Source organism: Phasianus colchicus, chromosome 16 (genome assembly GCF_987193195.1).
Source record: "Phasianus colchicus chromosome 16, bPhaCol1.hap1.1, whole genome shotgun sequence".
In the NCBI taxonomy this organism is placed as follows: domain Eukaryota; kingdom Metazoa; phylum Chordata; class Aves; order Galliformes; family Phasianidae; genus Phasianus; species Phasianus colchicus.
Window position 1 is genome coordinate 14,237,337 of NC_143451.1, and position 17,845 is coordinate 14,255,181.

General features: G+C 47.2%; 2 protein-coding genes across 2 annotated transcripts; one reads left to right on the forward strand and one right to left on the reverse strand.

The window, feature by feature from the left end:
- Positions 1-3,363: 3,363 nt before the first annotated feature.
- Positions 3,364-9,282, reverse strand: LOC116237361 (cytochrome P450 2K4-like). Its single transcript, XM_031606485.2, has 9 exons — positions 9,085-9,282; positions 7,513-7,675; positions 7,194-7,343; positions 6,631-6,791; positions 5,953-6,126; positions 5,318-5,459; positions 4,582-4,769; positions 3,953-4,094; positions 3,364-3,551 (listed from the first exon to the last, which is right to left on the reverse strand). The coding sequence occupies exons 1-9, from the start codon at positions 9,280-9,282 to the stop codon at positions 3,364-3,366; spliced, it is 1,506 nt and encodes a 501-aa protein (XP_031462345.2).
- Positions 9,283-14,914: 5,632 nt separating this feature from the next.
- COX19 (cytochrome c oxidase assembly factor COX19) lies at positions 14,915-16,113 on the forward strand. Its single transcript, XM_031606666.2, has 3 exons — positions 14,915-15,098; positions 15,194-15,305; positions 15,618-16,113. Exons 1-3 carry the CDS (start codon positions 15,017-15,019, stop codon positions 15,703-15,705), a joined length of 282 nt encoding a protein of 93 aa, XP_031462526.2. The 5' UTR covers positions 14,915-15,016; the 3' UTR covers positions 15,706-16,113.
- The last annotated feature ends 1,732 nt before the right edge of the window (positions 16,114-17,845 follow it).

Here is a 17,845-nt window from a genome sequence, read left to right on the forward strand (position 1 = left end):
TGTCGTGATGCGATCAGGAAGCACAAAGCTCCTTTTATCCAAAGCTTTGATTGTGTAGGGGATGTTATTCGACAGCATGTCCTCAGCGTTGTGAGAGCAAAGAGGGCTTTGAAGGCAGGAGACCTGGTGTGCAGGGGGCATAGCGTGGTCCTGGAGCAGCTCTGGTGCACACGTGCTGCAGAGATGTGGCGGTGTGGCAGAAGCAGCGAATGTGTTGCAACATTTCTGGGATTTTTTTTATTAGATTCCAAGAAATGGGCTGGAGGCGACGCTTTTCTCTAGAGCATGTCTTGTGTGACTCAGCCCTGCTGCAGCCAGCACGGAGCTGTAGGGGTGCGAAGCAGGAGAGCAGGGCCGGGGTGGCACAGGGTGCAGAGCGGAGGCACAGCACTGTGCTCTGTGTGTGCTCCTGCAGGGCTTGGTCTGACCGGAGAGCTACGTGCCACTGCCGTGCTCCTGGTATGTCATCCCTGCCCTGGGAGCCGCCAAAATAATAAAAAAGCCTTTCAGAGAGAGATTTAAATTATGTCTGAAAGGCCGGGAGGGGGGGGGGAGAGCACGTTGGGTTTTTTTAAACCTACCAACCTCTGAATGCAATGCATTAAGATGACAAAGGTAAGTCAAGCTGTTGTGATGACAAGAAATTCCTGTCTCAATAACCCGTCTGGTACGTGTTCTGCTCCGGAGCCACGCTGCTACGTGCTGCCCTGCCCGGCACCCAGCACACAGCCCTGCCAGGCAGCGGCACCGCGCGGGCTCCAGGTGAGCACCACAATGCAATGCAGTCGTATTTCTTCCCTACCTGGCTTTTACCTTGAAGAACACGGAGCTGTATCCTTTCTCCAGTGTGATAGTTTTTAACGGGCAGAAGAAATCTGTTTCCTTTATTAGTTTAAATGTGTTGCCATTCACTTTAATTTTCCATTTTCCCTCTGCGATGAGAAAAGGTTGATGGGAGCAGATGACTCCAATCATCTCTGGGACACTGAGTGGGCCTGTCCTTCCTTCCTCCCTTCTCCATCTCCTCGTTAAGGCAAACAGACACATTTTCCATGCCAGTGTGGACGTGGAGGGTTTTCCTTCTCCATCACTGTTTTCACTTCCTCCTATCCCAAATGCTCTGCAAGTAAATCCTTTTAGAAATATGATAGCCAGAACTCGAAGACACCTCAACTGGTTGTCTGTCTCCTTGGGACCAATGCAAGAAAAAGCCTGGCATGGCATTTTCAGCATCTTGTAGGTCTTGGAGGACTCCAATTCACCAGATAATCAGCTCTGAAAATTCTTCCCTTCTTATAAACGGCATCAACTTGTGGATGTGCAAATGCTTAGGAAAAGAGATACTTTTGAAGGGACAATTATCAAAGCAGTGGAGAAGCCTTTTTGGTTGTGACTTTCTAGAAACGGCCTGGTTTCCTTGGAGCTGTTTGTGGCTCTGGGCATTGCTCACACTTTGTATTGTTAAACATGTTCTGGCCGCGTGTTGCCCAGGGATCCCTGCACTCCCTGTGGGCGTACAAAAGGAGGTGCAGCCCAGCTTTATCAGTTTGACCCTAAATCTACTTTATCCTGCAATGCCAGATAGATAAACAGCAACAGAGCAAAATATTTATTTGTTAAGTAGGACCTAAGGTCAAACTTGCAGTAGTTAGACTGCAAACAAAGCAGCAGCAAAATGAATGTAAGCAAGCATAGCAGCAAAAGCATTCTTGTTACACAGCTTGTTCAGCAGATTCCTTGAGCTGGATCGGAAGCTGGAGCTGGCCTCAAGGCACAGCACAAGTGAAAGTGCAGCCCCAGTACAAGCACAGGGAACGTACGAGTGCAGTACTGGGACAAAGCACAGCGCAGCTATCAGAGTGCTGCCCGTAGTTGTGAACTAAAGCTGTGAAAAGTCAGAGCCTTGGCTGAACAAAGAGTGACTACTTTGTCATCTCTTCGTACTCTCTTGCTCCTTTCTTTCCTTCCACTTGTAGCACAGATCAGGTTTAGATGACAGTAACATTTTGTGCTAGACTTGCCCCAGCCACCCCCTCAAATCTCTGTAACTGTCAAGTCTCTCCCTTTTTTCTTTTCATCCTGACTTGCCTTTCTTGCTTCCAAAGCAACGCAAAGCATCTTCAGTGACTCACCACTCTCTAACCCACATCTGGTTTCCTGCCTGTGTTAACAGACAAAGCCTCCTCTCTTACCCGCACCATCATTCAGGTTTCACACCTTTCCTCTGCAGCACAGCTCCTTGTTCCTACACATAATGGCTGCTCCAGAAGATAATCATTAACTGTTCTAACCAAGCAGCCGCCCTAGGAAGGCTTCCCTCTGTGCTGACACCAGCTCTGTGCACAGACCCCATGCACCAAGCTCATGGCACAGTAACAGGCTGGGTAGTAAGCTCTAGCCCACCTCTCTTTCCAGTTTTACAGTTTTTAGTGGCTATGGGAAAAATCTAATGGACTTTGTCAGCACTGCAGGGTCTTTGCTGGCAGTGTGAGCATTTTCAGCTCTGTGTTTGTAACATTTGTTCCCATGCAGGTGACCACAGCACTGCCTCAGGCTAGTGTGCAGCATCACGTGTGCTGGTTCAGAAACCACTCACTTTCTGTGGCTGCTTATTTTCTGCCAGTGTAGGGTCAGAGCTGGTCTACAGTGTGGCTGGACTTGTGTCAGAGCCAGGAAAGGCAAGGGAGTGGGAGAAATGCTTTCCTTAGTGTGAAAGCTGCAAGACTGGCCCCTTCATAAATAGGCTCTTCAGGATAAAACATCCAGTGCAATGTGGAATGAGCCCACTTTCCAAACCACTTAGCAATTTCCTGATAACTGACCCATGCCTGGCTCTTGGCATCAGCCCGTGTCACACCCGAGTGTCTGCGACGCTGTGATAAAGATAAGGCTTTGCTGCACAGTGGCAGCTCAGTCCAAGGCTCGGCTCAACAGCCATCCCAGGGAGACTTCCAGACCCTCTAAGGGTCTGCTGTCTTCACCTGGGCCATGGATAACCAGCTCTGCTATACAGCTGGGATTCAGGCTGAGAAACTCCCCGTGGAGGCTCTCAGTGGAGAGCCCCTGGTGGGTTGTTTGTAGGGAAGGCTCAAAACTGGGTCATTCTTTGAAATTGCCCTGAAAACTGCAACTCTGGTATTCCAGGGGTGGGTCGTGCTGCATGTGGGAGCAGTGCTCAGAGGTGTCTGAAGGGTTTGCATCGTACAGAGGGTACAAGAGCTCTTGGAAAGGATCATATGAACAAAAGACAAACAGCAGAACCCAATGCCCTTTCCCTAAAGCTCAGGCAGACAGCTTTTCCCCCTGTAGCTAGGCTTGCGTTCAAGCTTGAAATGCCCACTACACTACTTCCCTGTTGTCTGATCATTTGCAGGGCACAGCACAGACCAGGTGAGGCATGGGGTTCAGGGTGAAGCCGACGTCAGCAGTGAGATCTAGCTCTGCTTTGCTCACCCCTGGAGGGGGCTGGAAAACAAATTTGCGGAGCAAGCCTGCGAAGAAGAGGAACAGCTCCATTTTGGCCAGGCCTTCTCCAACACAAGCCCTTCGTCCTGAAAACAATCAGGAGAGAAGTAAACGTTAAGCAGTGGAACTGTTAGTGATGGCATCCGAGACCTTCTAAACTGGACACGCAGTCTGTGCAGCTGAGGTAGGAAGCTTTTCCTTCCTTTTCTCTGTATATTGGGGAGGGGGGGAAGGTGGGGGAACTGCTGACTTAGTGTCAAGTTGCCTGGAAGCCTGTATGTGTGTGAGATCATCCAGTGCCTGGGGGTAAATAAGCATCTGCCAGATCTCCCAAGGAACAGCAGGTTATAGCAGTGGTGGACAGGACCAATGTCCTGAAACCTCTTATCCTGTCTTATCAGTGTCCTTCACTTACATACTTCCCTGAGGTCAGTGGGCATGGTGCTGTTAGCATAGCCCCAGGATGGGCACAAATTACCCCTCTCACCTATGGAGAATGGAATGAATGCCTCTCTCCTAGCAAAGTTCCCATCAGCATCCAGGAAGTGGGAAGGGTTGAACTGATGTGGGGTTTTCCAGTGCAGCTCGTCATTCAGAGCAGAGGTCAGCAGCGGTATAATCTCTGTACCCTGCAAGGGATCAAAGAAGCAGCTGTTTGGAGCAGAAGGAAGCTGGGATAGCTTTCTTTTTTTTTCCCATGTGAAGAAACAAATAAGACTGAGCCATGGCAAACAGAACCAGAGGATGCTTCCTGGCCCCACTGTGGCTTTGCCTGTTATCAGTAGTTGCTGCTCTGCTTTTGCACCATGAAAGCTTTCTTCTTGCAGATTCAGACAGATCTTTTCAGAAGTATACTGAAGTACAGATTTCACTTTGGGCATAATAGAATCAAACCAATGTGACTTCATTAAGGTCTGGTTATTCTGGATTCAAGTGGCTGTAACAGGCTACAATCCACTATGTGTTTTTAACAGTTGTTCTGCATCCAAGACGAAGAACTACATGGTAGATTAAACCAAGCATCAAGGCATCTCTAGATACTTAGATATTTCTTATCAGCTTTAGATAAAATGGTAATGAATTGTTGCAGTGTAAGCTGTTGGCCCCAAAGCTCACCTTAGGAATGACATAACCTTGGAAATTCACATCGCTAGGTGTTGATCGTGACACACCCATTGGGACAATATTGGCAAATCTTTGTATTTCGTGTATCACCGCATCTGTGTAAGGCATCTTTTTCCGGTCCTCCAGCTTCGGCATCTCTCCTGGTTCAATGACCTGGTTCATTTCTTCCTGAATTCTTCCTTGTGGGGAGGAAAGGATTAAGAAGTTGATACTCCTCTTATCTTACAACTGAAATAGTTTGGCCATGATGAAGAAAAGGGAAAACTTTGGGGGGTGGTTGGGAAGAGCAAGAGGGAGGTGGTAAGTCAGGGCATGGTGTGGTTCTTTCAGTTCTACTCTTGAGCCAAGGGAGCTTGAATGGAGCACTACAGGACATCCCATGCCTGGCTCTTCCTGCACACCTTTGTTACCCCATGGCCTTCAACAGAAACCAGATTGGGAGCAGCTCGCCAGGAAATGGGAGACCTTTAGTGACATATGCTGATAGCCTGCAGGAGAACAACTATGGGGAACCTTCATGTGGCTTCAGGCTGCCTCTCCCACCTGGCTGGGCTGTTTTATTGCAATCCATCTGAATAAAACCCCTTTGTAAAGTCAGTGGTTGTTATCTCTCTCAGAGAACTCACAATAATTACTCTAAACAGTGCTGAATGAGTTCCACTCCCTTCCATAACCCAAGCTTTATGCATGCAACAGAATATCATACAAGAGGAATTCTCTGCCTTACTCTGAATTTCTGGGTATTTCATCATCAGAAGGAGACCCCAGCGCATGGTTGTAGAAGTAGTCTCAGTCCCAGCAGCAAAGAGATCCAGGGTTGAAAACAGCAGGCTTTCATTGTGGAACATACTGTGGGGTTTCTTTGACTCCTTCAAAACAAACAGGCAACAGCTGTAAGTTCTGCAGCAAGTGATACCAGAAGTGACTACATTGCCACCATCTTTGTCTGCATCTTAGGTTTTTGTGATTGACATGCTGTGGGAAACAAAATGTGTGGTATTTTAGTATTAGGACCTACATGGTGTAGAACTTGTGTGTATCCAGCCTCCAAATCTACATACTGGGTCTGTAAGAACTCAGTTACTGGAATAAGGTTTGCCATCATATTATTCCTGCAGGGAGGTTGTGGATGGTCTTTTCCCTACATGTGTTGAGTGGCAGCTAATTTCAGCACAACCCCAACCAGCAGTTCCAGCAGAGTGATGGAGTGATGGAATGATACAGCACTGCTCATCATGAGGATGAGCTTCAACATGTTCTGCTCAGTGCAGTTCTGTTCTTACTCACTCTCCATCCCTGACAGATGACCAGTCCTAATAATGAGCCAGAGCCAAGAGAATCCCAGACTTAGCTTTGAAGTACCTGTTGCTGCTTCATCATGAAGGCATCAACGAAGCCTGTTAAGTTATTCTCATTAAATTCTTCTTTGTGCTCCTTGAAGAGTTTCTGGAGGAAAGCACTCAGCTCACTGATATTTTGTAGCACGGTCTTGGAAGCTCCAAGGAGAAATCCAAGGGACGGGTAGAAATTATATAACTGTGGAGCAATGGAAGCCTGTTAGTTGGTGTTTTGAGCACATACAGATATCACAAAGGTGAGCTGCACTGAGCTCAGCAGTGTGGTGTGTCATACGGACATGGTGTTTGCAGCAAGTTTGGTCTCGCCTCCATCCTTCCATGAGAAGTCTCTCTTCTGCAAGGAGGCCCCCAAAACAGTTTCAGTTCTGGAGGCACACTTGAGAGGGCATTTTAGTGGCAGTCTCTGATTGTGAGTGATGCATTGTGCTTCTCCTCTTGAATGGAGGGGGAATTAGTTCCTTTGAAGTGAAGACTGTTTTTCTTTCTCTTACTGACAAGCAGCAGAGAAGGAGCCCAGGGGCCGGGGAATCTGTGTGCTGTGGTTACAGAGCTGCAGCGTGTTCAGTACAGGCTGCTGGTGGTCTTGTTCTCCCCTCAAGAAGCAAGGTGTGGGAGGCCATGAGGACAAACACCATCAATCAGACATGCCCCCAAAAGCGAAGACTTAAAATCAAGCCCTTACCAGCACCATTGGAGAGCCCAGCAGCTTGGTATTCTCATTTAACAGCTTCAGCAAAGTGAGAAATTCTGGATCATCGTATTCAAACCTCTCTCCAAACAGTATAGAGCAGATGACGTTGGATACAGCATTGTTGAGGATCATCTTTGTGTCAAATGGTTTCCCTGTAGTTCAGGCAATGCAAACAAATGAGGATGGGGTGATGCCCATTTTGCCCTGTGGTGCAGGGGTGTGCTGCTGGGGTAGGGAACAGCTGGCTGGCCTTAGATATTATTAGGGAATGCTGTGCAAAATGCCACATTCAAGGCATGGGAAAAGAACAGAGATTTGGTCAGGTTTCTGTGGAAATGTGGTCCTGAGCTCCCTCAGAAAAAAACTCATTTACCACCCAGAATGCATGATAGGGAATCTGGTTTCAATGTCTTAAGGCTGCTGTTTAATCACCTACCTGAGCACATGCTGAACTTTAACCATCAGATACCATTCGCTCAGTGTTAAACTTTCGTTACTCTTCATTGTTCTGCTAGACACGTTTTCTGTCTCTGGATGAAATTCTTCACACTCACCTTGATAAGATTGAAAATATTTAATTAGAGAATTTAGTTCCTCAAGGATTCGGACCTCAATCGTTCTCCTTCCCATTCCGAAATCTCTCAGTGTGGACAAGGTGAATCTTCTCATAGTTTTCCATAACTCTCCGTGGCTGAATGCTATGCCTAAAATGAAAGTGTCAAATCCTTATGCTACCTGTGGTCAGTAAATGTGAGGCCTTGTTACAGAGCTACTCAGTACATGATTGTACAGACAAAAGGCAATCATAAGATGTTCTCTGCTGTCTCTTCAGACCAACTACAAAAACCAATGACAAACAAAAAAGCTGTTTACCATTTCCTCGTGTCATTTTCCTAAATATGGGTATTTCTGCTCTCTCTCCGAATTCTTCAGCATGATTTAAAAGGGCATCCTTGATGGTTTCGTATCCAGCCAGCACCACAGCTTTCCTGGGTCCGAAATGCACGGTGAAGACATTGCCATATAGCTTGGAGAGCTGTCACAGTGAATAAATACTTTCATTCTAAACCAGAGCTGGATCCAAACACTACCTTCCTAGCTAGCTTCCAGCCCACAGTAACCCTTCCAGCCCTGCTCCAGGTCTCCAGGTGCTGCTGTACTGTAACTGCTGAGCAACGGCTATCACTGCCAGCATCTCTCCTTGCACCCTGTTTGCACAACAAGGTGTCTGCTATCGCTGCTCCTATCAGATGAGCAGTCAATAAAAAAGCACTGCATTCCTGTGGTGCTCTGCAGCAACAGGCCAGCATAGCAAATACTACTGTGTGGAGGCTGTTTGCAAATGCTGTAGCAGGCAGGCTGTTTATTTTAATACCACTGACCTGAGGCAAGCGGGTGTGCGCACCACTTCAGGGCTGAAGCCACAAACACTACGAAAACAAAGCTAGACAATAACTCTTTCAGGACAGCACTTGTCCCTAATTATTGCAAGGTGGGTAGTGTTGCAGTCATAGCAAAATTATTTGCTGGCCACCAGAAACTTCAATCTAACCAGGAAGCATTCTCTTGTAGACAATGTCACAGGAGCACTGGGCTTTTATAGGAAATTAAATATGAATCATCTGTCACACAGGAGAGTGGCTTTGACAATCTAATCACTCACTTGGTATTTTAGCTTTAGTTTAAACACTGCGAGCCATCCGCTCCAAATGTCTCCTTGTTTCTGACGTGCATGAGTTACCATTTGCTATGCATTAGATGCATACCGAAAATTGAATTTCAGATTAGAAGCAGCTCCTGTTATTACACCAGACAAATTAAATTTGTTTTCATCAAATGACCATTTGACAGCTTGGGAGATAACATGAGCGCTGGTTCATGCCTCCCTAGCAGCGAACAGGCATGCAGCAGGTTTAGGACAGGACATCACAGCCACCTCCTGGCCTGCCTTTGGTTATCTCTTCTCATTAGGACTTCTTGGTGTCAGCCCTGATTTTACTCAGCAACACAAGGATTGGATGCAGCACACCTGAAAGCCTACAGCTGGTTGGCAGTGTGGAGGAAGTGAATCCGGTGCCTTCAAGAGGCATCTGTATCATGGGATCCCCCAGGACTGTCAGAAATAGGTGACTTTCCCCATGGGCATACCTGTGGTACGGCCATGGAAACTGCTCTGCACAAGCCTGATGGAATCGTAAATCAAGGCTGATGGACACTGTGTGAGTGCTGTAGGAAATCTGCATTTTGAGGCCGAGGAAGTCCTTCTTCCATCACTAACTGCAGAATTTGGGCATCTGCAAGGCCCTCTCACTGTGGCTGCCCAGGTGAACTTAGCAGGACTGGGTCTCCCCATTGTCAGCACATAATTGTGTCTCAATTTCCCTAGCTGCACTCCTTGCTTTGGGAATTGCACGCTTTCCCCCTACCTGCTTGCTCCCAGCCTACCTCTGTCAGCGACTGGAATGGCTTTTTCAGGTCCACCACATTCAAGTTTCCAATCAGAGGAAGAGGCTGTGGCCCGGGAGGCAAATTGCAAACTCTCTTCTTCCAGCTGGTGGTGAAGTAAAGGAGGATGGCCAGCCCTGCTGCCAGGTAGAGCAGCGAGCTGATGGCCATGCACTGCAGCAAGCTTGTTATGGCCATGGCTGGATCGGAAACCAGAATGTGGGTATGAGTATCCTGGAGCTTCCTTTATAGCCTTTCTGTCATCAGCTGAGCACACCTTGTGGGAAAGTGGCTTTGCACAGAGAAAAGGGCTCTCAGGTCTTGTTGGCTTCCATTTGGGCCATGTGTACATTTTTACCTGCCAAAAAAGCAACCTATTTTATTCAGAAAATTGGATTAACTTAATCTGAAGCTCCTATTTCATCTACAAGAACAGAGCAAGGTGTTTGTTTTCCAGTGTTATGTGCATGTTGTGGTCCATGTGACTTCTGGTGCAGAAGGAAGGGCTGTGCTGGGTTCTCCCATGGCTGTCCTGGTGCAGGGACCTAGTTTGGTGATGTGGCGGTTCCTGCCTTTTCTAGAGCAGATATGTGCAGTCCTGTAGGAAAGGCCATCCTCTCCAGACTTCTGCCTAGGGTGGGAAGGAGACCCCGCATGACTGTAGGCGGAGCGGAGCAGGGCTGGGCAGCAGGCTGGGCAGAGGAGAAAGGCTGCCTGGAGCTGCTGCAGAGCGGGTGCCAACTGGAGGAGCGTGAAGCCCTGAGCACTGAGTCATCCACCATGCCAGGGCATGGTCCTGCAAGAGCCAGCGTGTCTGGGGGGGTGACAGCTCACCAAGAGCCACCCGCACCCTTTGTGTCCTTGGGGGATGTCGGCGAAGCAGAAAGGATCATGAACGGGAGGCCACAGCTGTAATTGGTGGCCGGAGGGGAAGAAGCCAATGTGTATCTCCATCACATATTCTCAGGTGGGGATATTTTGCTCCCCACTTGCATATTCTGTCTGATTACCAGGCTGTGCTGCTGTTCCATCCTTTAGAAATCTTTGGTTTTATTAATACTTTTTGCTAGAATCCTCCAAGGCTCCTGGGCACAGGCTCTACTGATGGAAAAATGATTATTTATTAATAATAATAAAAGTACATTAGCTGGAGGCAAGAGGAATCAATAAACTCTAATTAGATTGACATGAAAAAAGGTGCCTGCATGTCTGCCTGTTCTCTATAGCTGGTTATCAGGGTGGAGGGAAGCTTTTTCACGGGGGGATTTACCCTGCAGGGGAGGTCTAGGTTGTGTCCTCAGGATCTGCTGCACAAGTGAGAAGATCTCAGTCTGTGTCCTCTTCTACTGGAGCAGAGGTGGCTAATGCTATAGAAAGGAGAGTCTTCTCAGGGGCTTTCAAATTGCTTCAAACACAAGTTGTACCTGGTGATAAGAGAGCGTGAAATCTTTTCTCAAGCAGCGAGCTGATGGACTTGCAGCCTGCTGGAGCCATGCCTGGAAAGGATGAATGAGCTTTCCACGGGAGATGATCGTGGAGTTTTAAAATACCACTGATGCCATTTCCTCACCTCCATCTCTTCCTCACAAACCTTGGCTTCCACTATGTACTCCTAAGCACTTTGTTGGCTTACAGGGCTGGGGAGTAAATTCTGTTCTCTGCCCACAAGTGTCTTTGTCTTTCTATCAGCACAAGCCAGAACCAGTACCACCTTCAGGTAAGCAGGATTTGTGGGCATAGCTCAGGGAAATAATCAGTTCCTCCTAGGAAAGGACCCTGTACATTAAACAGCCTCACTCATCTGACTTCTGTGTGTTCATCTGGAATCAATCTGGATACAATCTTCTAATGGGACATGGGGTAATAATGCTATGGTAACAGTTGGATAATGCAGAGAAAGAGCTATTATAAAGCCATAACTCAGTCAATGAGTTCTGATAACATAATAAACCACAAGAGTGAACACCAAGGGCTTGTATGCTTTGCAAGTCTCTGCAACACATTTACAACCACATGAGATGCCTATCAGCCATGCATTGTTATCAGGGATATATAAACCCTTTTAAACATTAACGTTTTTATAGACTCGGATGTGTTAAAACTCAGGTAGCTCCTTGCCAAGGGATTTTGCTCACCTTGACAAATGCCAATGCAAAAAGAAATCAAAAGCCTCAGACTTTGACCTTCCTTTTTTTTTTCCCAATAATTATTGCAGTGTTTTATTGGATTCCACCTGCTTCTCCCCATCCTGCAAAACAGTATTTCTGTGGGATCACTGCAGGATACCGCTCAGTGTTTGCTATGGGCATTTTGGTAAAGATAACTTGTACTGGATTTCTATTCATTTGCCTGTCAAATCAGTCTGTTACACACCTACTTTGGAAAAGAAAACCCCTGAAAATATGCTTTTAAAAATCATTTTACTACAAATTTCCAAAGTCTGAAGGATTGTGATGGGTCTGGCCACTGGAGGAAAGCATTTAAAACCAACCTCTGCTTGGGCTTAGCATACTGTCTCTGCGCAGAGCCTAAGGTGACACTCTCTCCCACACTTTATGTCTTTACCTCTTTTAGCAACAAACTGTTCTCAGAAACGTTGCTCCTTTTAAAAGCATTGCCCTCAAACTGATTGTTGTTGTTCCTGCAGGAGCCTCACTCTGTCTCAAACAATACAGCACGTCCTGGGACTTGGTGCTGGTGATGTGCTTTACAATAAGCACACCTATAAAAATACCTGCAGTCGGAGCCCTTGTGTCCACAGTCAACAAGCCGAGGCAGCCTGACCTAAGAAGTTAATGCTGAGGAGTCCAGGTTGTGACAAATTTATTTTCTAAATAGGACTGGAGAATTCCAACACCTCACTTAGCACCAAGGCTCTTTTTGCCCAAGGTTTGCAGCTTCAATCTTTTCAACACAGCACAGCAGAAGTAGTATTAATCCAGGAGCAGTTCGGGATGTACTGGATAGGAGGAGGATTAGTGGGGAGGTATGTAGAGCCAGTGTTCCAGCATCTCAGTTTTAGGTCCCCTGTCTTGGAGCAGATAGAGATTTGGATTTAGATATACCAGGATTGAAACTAGCAACATAATAAGTTTGCTTTGGCGAACACCATCATGCTTCTATTTCTGCTGTGTTCCCTTCTACCCTGGTGAGGCTTTGACTCAGTCATTACAGAAAATGATCTATCATTCTGTACACCTTTGCAGAGTGCATCGCATATTAAGGCCCTGACCTTACTGGTATGAAACTATGATTTCCCCCTAAGTGCAAAACAATAACGTTTCATTAATCATCCATAACAGAAATCCCCGTTCCCCAGACTACTGGCAATAATCTACATTTTTGCTTGTCTAGGAACTTGAATTAAAGGGGAGAAAAATGGTTTACAACAGCCTGTGGCAGTGATGTAGCAAGAGACTTTATGTAAGAGCTGGCGGAGAGCTGACGGTGTGAGGGTGAGGCGAGCAGTGAGCTGCTGGAAGGATGTTTCTCTGAGGTGTGTTCTGTGCTGGAGCTGGGAACAGCAGTCTCAAGGGCACAAATTCCAGTGCCTGAATGTGCTTGGTCTTGTTCAACTGATTCATTTCTTACAGCTATACCAAGCTGAGCTGCAAAATCACCTCCTGCTTTACTCAAAGGCTTTCGCAGCCTGTCGATAAATTATTTTCCAATTAACTACGTGCTGCTTGGAGCTGGAGGCTCTCAGAAGATGCAGCAAGGTGAGGGAGAGAAAAGAGTCACAGTCTTTGCAATGCTCCCACCAAGGAAAAGAGGTTCTGGTTTCTGCTCTGACATGGCACGTCTTGGTGGTGCTTCCCAGAGCAGTGCGGGGTGAGTACAAAGCCCGTCTGCAGGTGCATCTGTACAGCTGGCAGATAAGCACCGACAGGGCTAAAGGTTTTCCCTGTGATTTGACAACGCTGTAAAAGAGCAAACTTTTGCTTTAGTACATAATTAATGACTATCAGCTCTGATTCAAGCTGTTAAATCAAGTTAAACTTGAAAGCCCAAGATTTTCCCTACTTCAGGGAATCACCCTTTCTGAGCTTTCTAACGCGTGGAAAGGGCTCCGGGTAGAAGCACTGTAACACACTGGATGCTCTACAAATGACCTGATCTCTCCTTTTCCCAGATCCCCCTACACCAGGAAAGTCTCTCACTTCTTTTAAAGATTATATGTGAAAAGCATTTGATTCTTTGTTGGTGACGCTGCTTTGCAGCTTTGTTTTTACTGAATTCTTTTTGTTGGCTTAATCTGCAAATTAGATTTTTTCTCTTATCAAGTATTATCTAATGGAGGTTTTATTTAATCTCCTTGGGAAAAACACATACTAAACTGCTAAAGCACTTGTATGAGATTCTAAGACAAACCTTACCTTTAAAGGAAACTCTAGAAGATACGACTGGCATTTGCAATAAAGCATTAAGTAAGCATAACCACACACCTGGCCTGAATTCAGGTAACTACAAAAACTGAGATTCCACAGGAAGACACTGAGTTAATTGACAGGCAGTTAAAGCATTTGAATACGATACAGCCAGGTGATGGATCCTTTGCACAGGATCGTCTCTGTTTGGGAATAATCCCACTGTGGGATCTCTGTATATCTTTTCCTGTGGTTTCTCCTTTCATCACGCAGGGAATTGGGGTGAACTGCTGTGTGGGAGCTGAGGAGCACAGCTGAAATCAGAAACCTCAGCTTGAGCTGCTCCTCTGCTGCTCAGCTCCCTGAGTTAGTTGTGTGAGCTGATGAAAACGGAGTCTCCTTTTTGCTGGTAACTGTTATAATGAAGTCAAGTGGAAAAGTGCTACTTACCCTATAATAAAAAAAACATCCATTGTCCATAGCCCTGAAAACGCAATAATAAATAAAACCTCATCTTTCAGGCTGCGTAAACCAATCGCTTATGTAATAGAACATGGTGTAATTTTCCACTTACAATCTCAAATACTGTAATAAGAAAGCAATCAAAGCACAAACAAGAAAGCCCTGTAAATGGTGCTGCAGGTGATATTTCCGTAACGGCCGTCCCAGCAATTGCAACCGTTTTCTTTTTTTCCCTCCCACTTCACATCATTTCTACTTATCTCAGTCATTTAATTAAAAGAAAATCAACTTAAAACTGGTGAAAGACCGCCTTAACCCGGTTGCAGCAGCGGGCAAAGAGGAAAAAAAGAAGGCTGCAGCAGCACAACCCATGGGTAACACTGGGGTGCAATAAACCAACACCATCCCTCATCCCCCTGTGGGGATGAGAGCTGAGGCTCTGCAGGGCCTGCTGTGCTGTACACACATGGGCAACACAGCGTTTCCCTTGGCCTCGTGTGAGCACGCCTGGTGTTGGGTGAGCATCCCTGGTCCTTTGCTAACACCTCTGTATTTGCAGACAGATGCACCAGGCGCCCTCAGCCAGGCCTGGCTCACAGCAGCAGCATAGAGCTGCTTTCCCTGTAAACACATCTGGCACCGATCGCATAGTTTTGCTCTTTTCCCCTCTGTTTACAAACAAACAAATAAACCACCTTTCCCTCTGCTGATGTAGGCAGCTTGCTGTGACCCAGCACTCCCAGCCCTCACATAGCCAAATTACCAAATAACAAGGCAACTTTGAGAACAACGTGCTTTATTTCCCTGAGGGGGATTTGGCCCGACCTTCTGGCTTGGGCAGGGTGTGCATGGTGAGGTGCCCATGGTGAGGTGCCCATGGTGAGGTGAGCATGGCAGCCTGCGGCACTGACGTCACGCTCGCCCCCGCCATGTTGCCGTGGCGACGCTCTGCACGCGGCGCGGATGCGTCCCCAGGTTACCATAGCGACGCCGAAGCCGTTTCCATAGCGACGTGGCCCCGCCCCCTCGTTGAGGCGACGATCACGTGCCCCGCTTTACGCGCTCGGCGCTCTCGCGAGAGCGGCGGGGCCGGCGCTGCAGCCATGTCTACTGCTATGAACTTCAGCGCCAAGAGCTTCAAACCGCGGCCGCCGGACAAGGGCGCCTTCCCGCTGGATCACTTCGGTGCGGTAACGCGGCTCGCCGCCGGGCCCCGCTCCCCTTCAGCTCCGCGCGGGCCCCAGCCCGGCGGTAGCACGGCCCCCCGCTGTGTGTTACAGGAGAGTGCAGCGCCTTCAAGGAGCGCTTCATGCAGTGCCTCCGCGACAGCGGCTTCGAGAGCGGCGCGTGCCGGGAGCGCGCCATGGCGTACCTGCAGTGCCGCATGGACAGGCAGGCGGCGGCCGGGGGGCGCGCGGGGCTGCGGGCGCGCGCAGCGCGTGCTCTGGCACAGCTGTGCCTTCCGCGTGCGGCAGCGCGCGGCGCCTGTGGGGCTGTGTGGGGAGGGCGGGAGGCGGGCTGTGGGGAGGGAGGCTGTCTCAATGCTGCTGATCCCACAGTGACGTTTCTGGGGCTTTGCCGGCCGCTCTGCCTGCTTTGGGTTTGTCTACAGCGAGGAGTAGGAAGTGAAGCAGAAAACGCTGCTGTTCTGTCTGTTGTGAGGTGTGTTCTGCGAAATTGTTGTTCCTGTTGTTTCCAACCTAGGCAGCTCATGGCTAACGAACCGTTGGAAAAGCTGGGATTTAAAGATCTGCTGGATGAGAAGTCGGAGGCAGAAGCTGGGAAGCCGTGATGAAGAAAGACAGCTTTACGTCTCACAGCTTTACCTCACGTACGGGAGGAGTAACTCCTGTGTAGCACCTATTGGACCTGTATTGCAGTAGGAAGTGGGAAGGATCCGTTTCTTCCAAAATATTCTTTTTTAAAATAAGATTGTTAAGGTGAGCCGAAGTGCTGCCTTTGTTTACTTCCCCCCTGCAGCCTGCTCTTAGAGGTCACTGTGGCACTTCACATGGCAGAAAACAGTGGTTGCCCGAAGTGCTCTCCGTGTCTGCGAGGACAGTAAACTCTTGCTTTAAAAAAAACAACAGCACAACAACCCTCCACCTCAATTACAGGTTACTGTTATGTGGGCATTACTAATCTGCTTGCAGCAGGTGCTTTTCAGGTGGAAATAAAGCAAATTTCTATTGCTTGCAAATTTCTATTTAATTTTCTTTTTTTGGGGTGATCTCCTTCCTACCAGGCTGCTGTTCCAGCGTCAGTAGTTATTCTGTTTTTATTTACCATGCCAACATTTGACCTTTATTTCATCATTTAACCAGAAGTCTTTCATTCCAGTTGTCTTCATTCCTCCACTTAGTGCTGCCATGTTATTTTTCACTTCCTTATGGTAAAATCAGAGGGAAGGTGACAATGGTATTTATTTGTCTTTGAAGTAAATGTGAGTTATTTATATAAACATGTCTGGGCTTTTCTTTTAAAAGCATGTTTTTTGGGACGCACGCATTTAGCTGGTTCTCCTATACTTCCTTATTTAGTGTCCTCTGTTTGGTACATCCAGCCATTCCTGTTTTCAGAGAGATCCAGGAAAGAGTAAAATAACACTTTCTGCCCTTCATGTTGGTGGGAGGAAATGAGATTTAAATTGTGGCTCAGATCTGATCTGAGCAAAACGCAGCTAGTTCAGAAGCAGATTTCTGTTTGAAAAGAGCATTCTGTTTGCTTTCTGCTGCGTGTTTTTAGTCTGCTTCATTCCACTGCTTAAATTCTGTCTTTTGTTGAGATTATAAAAAAGAAAGCAGGGATTCTATTGCTGAAATAGATGTTAAAAGACTTTGTATTAAGATGATGAACAAAAACCTTTTAGTGATGCTGAATAAAAAATTAAAATAATTGCCAACATCTTCAGATGAAAGAAATCAAATTTCATGCTTCCCTGCTCCATGATTATTGTAAAGTGACACACCTAGGAGGGCTTCAGAAAAACACCAGTAGTGGAGAATAATCAGAGGTTGTTACTTATTTCATATGTTACTCCGGATGGGAATCTGAGCAAACAGTTGCTTCCATGTTTTTCTTGAAGCAGTTGATACTGTAGAATAGAAGGGGTGATGTTTCAGAAGTCTGCAGTGAATGAACGTAGCCTGCAGAGCTGGAGTGACAGTCAGTGCACTTAAACAGCAGCTGAGGTTACACACTGAAGGAGGAGCCACTGGACTCTTTTCAGAATGGCAGAGGCCCTGACTCTGGATCTGTTGCAGGAGGGATTGTGGGAGCAAAAGTAATTTCTAAGAACTGCACACCGTGCCAGAGAAAACAGTGCTGTGTGCTACTTGTCTGCCTGCAGTTCTACCCCAGCACCTCGGTGATGTGGCCAGCAGGACCCTGTGTGCTATGGGCTGACTGTGCTGCTGATCTGCCAAATGGGTGCATTGTGCTTCATCTTTCACACAGTAACTGCAGAAGTGGTAATTGCCATCCCAGCAGGGACCGCTGGGGTGGGAATTCTGCACCTCTCACCAGCCTGTAGAAGATAACATCATCTGGATCCATGAGTACATCTCATCCTGCCTTCCAGCGTGGTGAGTCAGCTTCACAGCGCTGTTCCTTTCATGCCAGGACAAGACTAAGGACTGTGAGTGGATAGTTGAAAACTCAGGAAATTGACAGGAGCATCTATTTCCTGGCTGTGAGGCATTAGCTGGAGAAGATAATATGTTCTGTGGAATTGTGAGGTGAGTTCAAAGTTGGTGAGGGCTATCAATTTTTTTCAATTGAGATCTAATGTAACTGAGAAGTGGTGGAAAAATCATTAATCAGTGCTGAGCCTGGGGTCAAACAATCCTGACTTGCTCTGGCGACAAGTCATTGCAACACCAGAGCCATGTGGGGGAAGTTCTTGGAATTCAATTCATTCCTGCCAGCACACA

Bases quoted from the DNA above. Each gene is read 5' to 3' on its own strand.
- LOC116237361 (XM_031606485.2), bottom strand. From the start codon at position 9,282: ATGGCCATAACAAGCTTGCTGCAGTGCATGGCCATCAGCTCGCTGCTC. The intron at 6,792-7,193 runs GTGAGTGTGAAG...CCTGAACTACAG, and splicing joins ATATTTTCAATCTTATCAAG to GGAAACCATTTGACACAAAG. The intron at 3,552-3,952 runs GTGAGAGGGGTA...GATTGTTTTCAG, and splicing joins ATTCATTCCATTCTCCATAG to GACGAAGGGCTTGTGTTGGA.
- COX19 (XM_031606666.2), top strand. From the start codon at position 15,017: ATGTCTACTGCTATGAACTTCAGCGCCAAGAGCTTCAAACCGCGGCCG. The intron at 15,099-15,193 runs GTGCGGTAACGC...TGTGTGTTACAG, and splicing joins CTTCCCGCTGGATCACTTCG to GAGAGTGCAGCGCCTTCAAG. The intron at 15,306-15,617 runs GCAGGCGGCGGC...TTTCCAACCTAG, and splicing joins CTGCAGTGCCGCATGGACAG to GCAGCTCATGGCTAACGAAC.